The sequence below is a fragment of the Mesoplodon mirus genome, assembly GCF_964341445.2.
Source record: "Mesoplodon mirus genome assembly, chromosome: 14".
Taxonomy (NCBI): Eukaryota; Metazoa; Chordata; class Mammalia; order Artiodactyla; family Ziphiidae; genus Mesoplodon; species Mesoplodon mirus.
In genome coordinates this window covers 12236772-12248177 of record NC_138990.1, presented here as the reverse complement: position 1 = coordinate 12248177, position 11406 = coordinate 12236772, and the positions used below count along the sequence as shown (strand labels likewise).

Sequence of the window (11406 nt, the reverse complement as noted above, 5' to 3'; positions counted from 1 at the left end):
GACTGAGCTGGGGGTGCGGCCCTGCTGGCTTTCAAAAAATTAGTACTAGGGCTTCCCTGGTGGTGTAGTGGTTGAGGGTCCGCCTGCCGATGCAGGGGATGCGGGTTCGTGCCCCGGTCCGGGAGGATCCCACGTGCCGCGGAGCGGCTGGGCCCGTGAGCCATGGCCGCTGAGCCTGCGCGTCCAGAGCCTCTGCTCCGCGGCGGGAGGGGCCACGGTGGTGGGAGGCCCGCGTACTGCAAAAAAACAAAAAACAAACAAACAAAAAATCAGTACTATTTTATTTGAATATGTAATATAGTCACATGATTCAAGAATCAAACAATATAAAAAGTATTAAGAGAAATGTCTTGCTCCCACCCTTATCCCCTTGTATCTTATTCCCCAACCCCTCATGGCTACTTTTTAAATTTCTTACGTATCTTCCAGAATTTTCGAAATCAGATAAAAGACATTGGAAAGGACCGCCTTATTTTCTTCTACTGTTTGTTACATAAAAGCTAGCATCCTATAAACACTGTCTCTTGCTCTTATTTATTTGTTTGTTTGGCTGCACCGCGTGGCATGCGAGATCTTAGTTCCCCGACCAGGGATTGAACCCATGCCCCTTGCAGTGGAAGGGCGGAGTCTTAACCACTGGACCACCAGGGAAGGCCCTCCTGTTCTTTTTTTTTTTTTTAAGGCACATGTATACAGTGGAGTATTACTCAGCCATAAAAAGAAATGAAACTGAGTTATTTGTAGTGAGGTGGATGGACCTAGAGTCTGTCATACAGAGTCAAGTAAGTCAGAAAGAGAAAAACAAATACCATATGCTAACACGTATATATGGAATCTAAAAAAAAAATGGTTCTGAAGAACCTAGGGGCAGGACAGGAATAAAGACTCAGATGTAGAGAATTGACTTGAGGACACAGGAAGGGGGAAGGGTAAGCTGGGACGAAGTGAGAGAGTGGCATGGTCATGTATACACTACCAAATGTAAAATAGCTAGCTAGTGGGAAGCAGCCGCATAGCACAGGGAGATCAGCTCGGTGCTTTGTGAGCACCTAGAGGGGTGGGATAGGGAGGGTGGGAGGGAGACGCAAGAGGGAGGGGATATGGGGATAAGTGTATATGTATAGCTGATTCACTTTGTTATAACGCAGAAACTAACACACCATTGTAAAGCAATTCTACTCCAATAAAGATGTTTAAAAAAAAGAAAAGAGTGGAGGTTTCCCCATAGTCTTCCCAACAGGGCCTGATGTTAAACTTTTGATTTTTGCTAATCTGATAGGAGAACACTGGTATCTCAAGGTGCTGGTAATTCAACTTTCTTATTATAAGTAATATCGAACGTATTCTACTCTGTCCAAGATCAGATAGTATTTCCTTTTCCTGTGGAGAGCCTGTTCATACACTGTTTTGTTAAATTTCTGCCTGTTGTCTTGGTGGATTTTTGTTCTTGTTTTTCTCTAATGTTTTGAGGGAACTCTTTATATAGTAAGCAAATGATCTCTTTGTCTGAGAACACAATTCTTTTTTTCCCTGGCTTGTTTTTGTGTTTTGACTTGGCTTCGGGTGGCTTCTGCAATCCTGAGAATTTACTCCTGGTCTCGTTCCTCCTACACCCTCCAGGCCTGTGTTCATACAGTTCCCTCTACCTGGAGTACCCTTTCCTTTCCTTTGTGTGGGGAACTCCTGCTCATGCTTTTAGGCCTGATTGAAATGTCGCCCCACTTGGCCCTCCGTCCCCCAGAGCAGATCTTGTCAACCCTCTTAGCTGCTCCTTTCATTTTTTGTCTCATCTACTTGTTATGCTGCCTTTTTTGTGTGTTTGTATATGTCTGCCTCTCCTATCTAACTAGGAACGCCTTACCTTTCCGGTTTCTGTACCCCCAGCCCTTAAGACATAGCTTTTGCTTAATACATGTTTGTTGGATAAACGAATAGAGAAATACTTGGCAGCTGTTACCACCAATGCTTACTCCCCATAATGTTTTAGTTGATCCTGTTTATCAGAGGAAGCTTGTGCACCAGGTATACTTTTGATGAACAATAGAAACAAAAGGGTGAGGTATCAAGGCTGGTCTTTTCTGGCCAGTGATATTCCTAAGTATTTTGCATTCAGTGATGAGGAATGGGCTTCTAACTCCCCAAGGAGAATGCTCATGGCCCCATTTACCTTGACTCTTCTATGTCAGATCCAAGACAAGTCAATGACCACGTGGCAAAAAACTTGTTTTCAGTGAAATTTATTTCAAAATCATTGAACAATCTGATCATCCTTCCTCATTCATAAATATTCCTGTTTAAATGATCTGAGCTTAAATGTTTTCAGGCTTAGTGAAAGGACTTAATATCAAGATGGCACACTAGCCCAAATGAAATTGGTTCCATAGATGTCGAAGACTAGGATTTTTCACAGACTCTGCTGCTTCTTGGCCCCCTTGAATTAAATTAAATAGATTAACCCACCAATAAATAAATAAATAAATAGTTAAATTGTCACTCATCAGAAGCTGTGTGCAAAGGACAGAGGATTTCTTTGAACCTAGTGTGCCATGGTTTCTGCCAGGCTGGCTTTGAGCGAGTGGAAGAGGTGAGAGAGGGCTGGCTCAGTGGATGGGGTCTGAGGACAGGCAGAAGAAGAGTGGGGTTATTCCTGCTGGCTGGTGGGCAGGAGATCTCTTAGCACGAACATACAGAGGGCAGTTGGGCATTGATTAGACAACAGTGAAGTTCAGGCTGCAGCCATGCTCTTCGGTTCAGGCATATGGACTCTGGGTGCAGCTTCCTTTAGGGAGACATGATTTCCATGGTGAAGTCAGTTATATCATGGCCGCCTTTGGATTGTCCTAGGAAGATGGGCTTTTCTTCTGCTTGAGAGGTGCTGATGTACCAGTTGGGGTACAGGGCAGACTCAAATTCAACTACATTCTTGATTTCTGTCTTGTTGAAGACAAATCGTTTTTCCATCTTCCACTTTGGGTAAGTTTTGGGGTCCACCTCCTGCAGCAAAACAGAAATAAACATTTTCATGAGGGCAGGGACACAGACGCTCTACTCTGATCTGGACAAAGATGTTCTCTGGGTCGGCTACAGAGAAAATGGATACGCAGGTCACAGGCCCAGGAGCCAGACTCCTGAGTTATCTTTGAGACCCCAGGTTTCTGTGTGGTGACTGAAGATGTCCCTTATCCTTTTCTGAAACTTAGCATCAAATGCTAGGGAGCATAACAGAGGTGGGAATGTTTTTCAAAAGTGAAAATTAGGTTAAAGCTCCTAGGTGTATCTGTTTCCAGGGACTTTGCTGTATTTTTCCTCATGGCCCTTCAGCTTGGAAATGAAGCTTTTGCTGGGAAAGCAGGTGAGGGGAGGTGTGATTTTGGGAGAGGGTTGGAAATGATGACAGGTGACAGGTCCCCTGAGCAGATTAAGTTCCCAAAGCGTCATCTATCAAGTGGAGCAACCTTAACAATGTATAATCTATTGGGTGGTAACAGTGGCAAGACACAAGAACATCTACACAATGATTTCATTTTCTGTGGTGGGAGTGAAAGTTGCATACATTTAACACTTACATTAAACTTATTTACATCTATGCAAAATTACCAGGTAGCCCTGCTCCCAGAATTTCTAAGGGGAAGAGGTAGTTGTCTTGGAAGAAAGTGATGGCTAGGGGTCCTTCAGAGGATCCTGAGAAGGGCCTTCAGCCCCTGGTACCCACTCACCTCCAGCTGCAGGGTGGGCCTACCGCCTTTCATCACACAAGACAGGTATAGATTCTTTTCCTTGAGGCCTAAGGCCACAGGTATCTTGTCCTCACTTTCATCTCCTTGCACGAAGCTCATGCAGAAAACCACTGGGAAGAGGAAAGGGGTCTTATGGTTAGGGACACACAGCACTGCAGGGACTCTTACAATTTAGCATCCTCTGCGGAAACCCACACCAAGGTTCCTATGGCTTAACAGACAGGGTAATGGGGCTTCTCGCAGACCATAGCAGGTTCAGTTGGTTGAATCAGGTTTTTCCTCAAAGAAGGTTTAGGGGCTTCTCAGAGCCTCACCACAGTGGCAAAGAAGAATCAGGGGGTCTGATTTTTAGAACCTGCAGAGAGTCACCTTGTCCCTGACGGGTGATGTGTCCATCCACAAGAGCAGAACAATTTGATCAACGTGAAAAGTGAGAAAAGAGAGAAAGCTGGGTCCCGGGAAAACATCGGGCACGGATCTGTTTCAGGAACGTAGAGAAGGAAGTGGGAAGAACCTGGGAAAGGAGCTTAGCTGGGAAAAGTGGCTGCAAAGAGAGACACGCATTTGTTTTTTTTTTAATGCGGTACGCGGGCCTCTCACTGTTGTGGCCTCTCCCGTTGCAGAGCACAGGCTCTGCGGCCTTGGGTAACGGGCCCAGCCGCTCCGCGGCATGTGGGATCTTCCCGGACCGGGGCACGAACCTTTGTCCCCTGCATTGACAGGCGGACCCCCAACCACTGCACCACCAGGGAAGCCCGAGACATGCATTTTAATCTTCCTTAGTCATAGCTGTCTCACTTGGAGGCCCCAAGGTCACGCTCACAGTGCAATTCTAAAGAAACAGGGCTGTCTTGGCTTGGCTGACACCAGGAAGCTTTCCCCCAGTGATGCCTCTCTCCAAGGTCAGCAGCCTTGGAAGAGAACAGCCTGCTTCTTTCAGCTGCCCCCTTGACTGCACCCCTGCATACAGGATTCAGCCATGGTGCCAAAGTGCCAGGCAGATTCCCACAACCCATGGGCCCCCCGGACTTGAGACAATTGCCAGTGACAGTAGAGAGATAGAAGTTCCTGCTTGTCAGTAAGGTTTCCCTCTAAGGAACCATCTGGTATTGGGCGGGAAAGATGTTAGGGGTGAGGGGGCGGGGCTGGGAATGAGGTGGGGGAACAAATTATCTCCTCACCATTCTAGTTTCAACTCCAACGACAGGAAGAAAGAACCCACAGGCAGTTAGGTCTTGTCCATCAAATGACTCTTTTCTAAAAGAAGCACTGACATGGCACTACCATATCCTTTATTATATGTTATTTCACTGCTGTTGATCATTTGCCTGAATCATCTACTCTGTTGAAAGTGTAGAGAATTAGCAAGCTACCAGGAGGCCAAGAAAAGAAGCAGGGTGTCCCCAGGTACCTTCTCGGTCCACGTCCCGTGCGAGGAGGTGGAGAGCCTTCAGCACACAAGGACTAGCCAGCACCAGGGATTTTTGCTCTTTGTCCTGGAGTTTGCAGTTCAGCGACTGCACACTCGCGTCGCACAGAAGTTCATCATTGTACGTTTCAAAGATGACAGGCTCTAAAATGTGGAGCACAGATGTCGTTTAGGTGGAAGCTCAGAAGGGCAGGCCTGATGCTGTGAAGCAGCAGAATTTGGTTCCTCGGAGGATATCTGAGCATGCACAGCCGAAGCTTGATTATAACATTGGTGGGGAGGAAGCTGGGGTGCGTCAGAACACTGGGCCTGGCACCCTAAGATTTGGGTTCAAGCCTCAGCTCTATTGATGGCTGTGGATGAGCCGTGGAGCTACTTATGTAAAATGGCAGTGGCAATAGAACTGGCCCAACAGGGATATTCTGAGACTCGCAGGAGATACATAAGTGAAAGCCCTCAGAATGATTGGGTGCTTTGCAAATATCAGTAGTTATCAAGGTCCTATTTTAAGAATAGTTTCAACAACTAAAAATGAGACTAAAACCATCACCAAATTGGATTGTATACAGTCGTGTCTTGAGATGTAACATTTTGGGTACCATTTTATGCGTGACTATAAATATATTCTGGAAAAGCTTCCATTCTTAAGATTAAGAGCACTATAGCCAGTTACACCATCATTTCAGTAAAGAATTCCTTAAAAAATCTTTTAAGTGAACAAATCAATCTGATGGAAGACAAAAAAAAAAGAATAGTTTCAACTAAAGAGATGATTAATTGGGTTTCTAGGTGTCTCTGTTTGCCTCTCACTGCTGGGCCTTCTACTTTTAAAGGGTTTCAGCTTTAGGGAAGTTGAGTTGACTGCTGGGTTACGGCCTCTGAGAAGGAAATGACCAGCAATCTTGTGTCTGCCCTCAGCTCTCATTAGGTACCTTCTTCAAAGATGAGTGAAAAGATGCTCCTCAGGCCATCGTCCTGGAAGGCCTGTGAGCAGGGAATCTTCTTCAGCTTCTCCATGGCCACGATGACTGACACCACCTGCCTGAAGCTCTTGTTGTAGAGCTGGTGGGAGATTTGCAGTTGGATGCTCCCATCTCCCACGGAGCTGAGGTCCAGGTGTTGGACGCAGCACTGTGGAGAGAATAAGGAAGTCAGCGTGGGAAGGTGCTTGTGCCAGAAAACTCTGGTTTTGACCTGAGAGAGGATGAAGGAGGGGGTAACAGAGCTTCTAAGGATAAACGTTCATCTCTCCGCAGCCCAGAGAGGTTAAGTGGCTTACCCAAGGGCACGTGGCAAGAGACAGGCAGACCCAAAACTAAAACGTTGGCTTTCTGATGCTCTATGTGGTATTCTTCTAGAATAAATCCCATTTCTACCTTATCTCTTTTACACACACTCCACCTAACCATAAACTTATACCTTCTTACACTTTTGATATTTTTGTAAATCTAATGCACTAACACTATGTAGTTAATTTTTCATGGCAATGATGATCATCATATTTTCAATACATCTATGCTCAATCAACAATTATTCTATACAAGTTTTTTTTTCTCAAATGTTCTCTCATAAATAACCTGCCAATACTTCAAAAGTGGTTACTGTTCGTGAAATAGGTTCCCATTTCCACCTTATTCAGAGAACCTGTGTAACTAACTGCATTAAGGCTTAACTGAGGTTGCCCCCAAGGCACGATAATGGTTTAAAAGCTTGAAGGACAGCTAAAGAGACATGTAACAGTGCAGAGGAAAGCTGAGTGCGAGAGAAGTTCCTGCCCAGAGCAGAGGCCCCAGATGAGGGAGAGCCAGGCTCCCGGAAGAGACAGTGGAGGAGGGCCGGGCACAGAAGTCGCACTCCACCCAGGGCCAGAGAAAACCAGTTACGCTGGTTTTAAAAACTTTAAAGAAATGTGCTTTTAACAAGCCTGAGACTGGATGAGGAGGCTGGAGGGGGCTGCCATGAACTAAAAAAGTAAGAGAGAAGTAGCTGCCTGCTCATCTGTACAACTGCATTAGCTGGGCTGATGGCTGGACACACTGGGAAAGTCATCAGGCCTCTTACAGAAGAGAAGAGCCAGCTGGAACATCAGCAAGGCTCTCTGTAAAGATAAGAGTCAGAGAAATACTCCTCTGCTGGGAAAGACTTAGCTCCTGTTGACAGTATTTCAGAACTGAAGGCTGCGGGATGCTAGGGTCTCTGACATCATCCAGCTCACGAGCCTTATTTTTCAGAGGAGGATCAGAGGGGTAAAATGACTTGACCAAGATCTACTGGCAAGTGAATAATTTTCTTGCCACCCCCAACTAAACTTTTCCTGTACATCACCTACTCCCTGTTATCATAAGCTCCTCCCCAGGGAGCAAAAAACAACTCCACCCTTAAAGGATGCAGACATGTTCATTCTCAAGATCATCTTCTCTGGGTCTCAGAGTGTGACTTAAGTGATTAACGTAGTTTCATCACTCTTAGGGCTAAAAGCCTCTTCTAAAAGGAGAATCAAATTTGCATTGGAGCCTGGACCGTCTTCCTACATGAGACAGCAAACACTATCTCCACTGTAATTCCCCCTCACCCTCTGCAAGCATGGCCACCATCACCAAGCCTCAGTGAACCACTGTGGTGGCGTGGGAGCTGCGTAGTGGCCAGCCCGCGTCTGTCTCACTGGAAGAGGAGAAAATCATTCGAACACAAAATTCCACAGGAACAAGGTGGACCGCTTTCCTTGAGTCTTTCCCATGTCAGAGCCCCTTCATGTGTGGAGAGCGAAGCCCATGGACTCACCTTCATCTGTTTGGGGCCGTCAGCCTCAAATAACAGGTCATTCTCGTCACTGTAATAAAAACAGAGAGATTGTTCAATTATGTCTCCTGCACAAGATTATTTTTCCTTCCCTGCAAACCATCTTCACCTTTAATAGGAAACTGCGAACAGCATGTTCCTCAGGGCTGACTGAAGCTGCCAGGTTCCGTGGTGATATGCAACGGAAAAACAAATGAGGCCGGGCAGGTACCACCGTTGCTGTCTGTTGCATGCTGAGACCTAACTTCCAGCCCAGTTAAAATCTGAGCTTTCCGACTCATGTAAGCCAAATGTGGCAAGGGATCCCTTGTATTGTCCACTTGGCGTCTTTCCTTCCTGTTTGCCCTCTGCAGGCAGTCCCTGCAGCAACATCTAGATGGCCTATGGGTGCCAAGGCCAGACTTATAGTGGGAAATCAGTCTTTAAACCAGGTTTGCCTTGGAACCCTGCTTGCCACTGAAAGAGGCAGTTTGGGGCGGCAAATCTGGTCTTCAAGCACAGATGACACACTCCACACTCTTGAGAGGGGAGCCCTGTTCACATTACTGGTATCAATTTTCCCACTGACCTGTAGTAAGCCATCACTTCGTTGGCGGGTTCAGGTACCGTTGCCATGGCTGCTTCAGAAACCTGTGTAAAGAGGAGAAAATGAGTGACAATTTGCCATGCCAGTCCCCACGAGGGCTGCCTTCACACGTGAATTGCCCTCAGCATCTAGTACCTGGCAGGCATGCAAAGAAGCAATCTTTTTTTTTTTTTTTTTTTTTTTTCCGTATGTGGGCCTCTCACCGCTGTGGCCTCTCCCGTTGCGGAGCACAGGCTCCGGACGCGCAGGCTCAGCGGCCATGGCTCACGGGTCCAGCCGCTCCGCGGCATGTGGGATCTTCCCGGACCGGGACACGAGCCCGTGTCCCCTGCATCGGCAGGCGGACTCTCAACCACTGTGCCACCAGGGAAGCCCAAGAAGCAATCTTTGAATGCATAAGTGAATGCATGAAAGAGTCATCCTTTGGGTCCAGAGTAAAGCATTTGCTAAATCAAGCCCAAACCAGAAGTGGATTTATTAGGAGACCTGGGGCAGAGGTTTGATGCTGAGCTCTCAGACACCAACTGCAAGATAAGCAGTATTAATCGGCAATATTTTGCAAGTTATGGCGTTATAGTACACCTGGCATTTGTGCAAAAAGCCCAGCCCTCAGGCCAAGACAGAAGGAGGGAGGGAGGAAGGGGGGAGGGAGGGAGAGAAGGAGAGAGGGGGAGAGAGAGAGAGAGAAAGAGAGAGAGAGAGAGAGAGAGAGAGAGAGAGAGAGACTCTCTTAGGACCTAGTCATAAGGAAGAATTAAAGTGGTACCTGGGCAATGAAGGCTGCCTGGAGAGAATAGAATCCCTGAGTGGCCTGTTGTGCCTCCAGGAGGTATGCTGTCTGCCAGTTTCTCCCTCACTATTTTATGGCCTTCAAAAGCAGAAGTGAGGAGCTGAGAAATTTCCCGTTTGGTTAACTGATTTCACAACCAAGTTAAAAAAAAAAAAGAGGATGGATGGGAACTTCTGGGAGAGGGTAAACTGAAATAATTCTTTAATCCTTGGAAGGGTAAGTGGTAGCAAACTGTGACACATTTTTGCAAATGTGTCATCATGCAAATATATGTTGTTTTTTCTGACAACTATTGTTTAGATGATGTCAATCAAAAATACTGGGTTTTCCTAGGTTAGAAGGACGTTTTAATTTAGGGTCTCTGGGGTCAAGTGGAAGACATGCGGAGAGACACACACACAAATGCTCCCTCACTTTTTGCACATAAGTTTAGGAACCTTCCCACTGGAGATGGATAAATGGGCCTAATGAAGTAACAGTATCCCTACCAGTTCTGCACCCAGCGTGCTGTCTTCTACCTTGGGGGCTCCGGGTCAATTACCGGAGCCTCTGGGGAGACACTTGATCTTGCTAGGATGAAAACACAGTAGTGCAGGGGTTCAGGCTCCAGATGGGGCTGGGGAAACCTTGGAGACAAGCTCATCCAACCCATTCAGACCAGGTGCTGGTACCCTAGCCAATTGCATATGGAATCTACATCAGTGTTTGGTGAACAGTGAAATGAGCCTGGATTGAGAACATATTTGAAAAGATTGTGAATAAGTCAGGCTTCGTGATCACATTCCCTTTTTAAGATGCAGAGATGTTTTTTGCCTAAAAGAATTTTTTTCGGTTAACTCTGAAAAGTGAAAATTTTCGCAAATAAGATTATTCAGCTGAGGCTATATCCCTTGGTAAGTCCAAGAGTTATTAGACTTTGTTTATTTCTCTAGCTTTATTGTAATGCAATTCACATATAACGTTGTATAAGTTTAAGGTGTACAACATGATGATTTGGTATATATATATATATATATATATATATATATATATATATATATCAAAAAGATTACCACAATGAGGTTAGTTAACACAACCATAACCTCACACATATACATACATATACATACATATATATATGGTGGTGAGAACATTTAAGATCTACTCTTTTAGCAACTTTCCGCCATATGATACAGTGACACAATGTAGCTAATAATAGTCACCATACTGTACATTAGATTCCCAGAACTTATTCATCTTATAACTGAAAGTATGTACCCTTTGACCAACATCTCCCCATTTCTCCCAACCTCTAGCCCTTGGCAACCACTATTCTTTTCTCTGTTCCTGTGAGTTTTGCTTTTTTTTTTTTTTTTTAAGATCCCACTTATAGGTGAGATCATATAGCGTTTGAATTCCTCTCACTTATTTGACTTAGCATAACACCCTCAAGGTTCATCCACGTTGTGACAAACAGCAGGAGTTTCTTCTTTTTTTATGGCTAAATAATATTCTTTTATATACATATTGTATATCTCTACCTAGAGATATATATCTCTGTAATATAGTCTGAAGTCAGGAAGTGTGATGCCTCCAGCTTTGCTGTTCTTAAGATTGCCTTGGCTCTTCAGGGCCTTTGGTGATTCCATACAAATTTTTGGATTGTTTGTTATATTTCTGTGAACTATGCCATTGAAATTTTTTTGTGTGTGTGCGGTATGCAGACCTCTCACTGTTGTGGCCTCTCCCGTTGCGGAGCACAGACTCCGGACGCACAGGCTCAGCAGCCATGGCTCACGGGCCCAGCCGCTCCATGGCATGTGGGATCTTCCCGGACCGGGGCACGAACCTGTGTCCCCTGCATCGGCAGGCGGACTCTCAACCACTGCGCCACCAGGGAAGCCCGCCATTGGAATTTTGATAGGGATTGCAATGAACCTATAGACGGCTTTAGGTAGTATGGACAGTTGAACAATATTAGTTACTCTAGTCCCAAACATGGGATATCTTTCCATTTATTTGTGTCTTTGATTTCTTTCATCAATGTCTTATAATTTTCAGTGTACAGATCTTTCACCTTCTTGGT

At 45.5% G+C, this 11406-nt stretch overlaps 1 protein-coding gene across 2 annotated transcripts; it reads right to left on the bottom strand.

Annotated features, from left to right (window-relative positions):
* Positions 1–2255: 2255 nt before the first annotated feature.
* On the bottom strand, positions 2256–9366 carry IL1B (interleukin 1 beta). 2 transcript variants are annotated; one of them, XM_082642511.1, is made up of 7 exons: positions 9318–9366; positions 8534–8595; positions 7948–7996; positions 6099–6297; positions 5149–5310; positions 3717–3847; positions 2256–2994 (listed from the first exon to the last, which is right to left on the bottom strand). In XM_082642511.1, the coding sequence occupies exons 2-7, from the start codon at positions 8578–8580 to the stop codon at positions 2782–2784; spliced, it is 801 nt and encodes a 266-aa protein (XP_082498637.1). In that variant the 5' UTR covers positions 8581–8595; positions 9318–9366; the 3' UTR covers positions 2256–2781. The 2 variants fall into 2 exon arrangements, with proteins under 2 accessions (XP_082498637.1, XP_082498638.1); XM_082642512.1 differs by lacking the exon at positions 9318–9366 and adding an exon at positions 8687–8720.
* Between the last annotated feature and the right edge of the window lie 2040 nt (positions 9367–11406).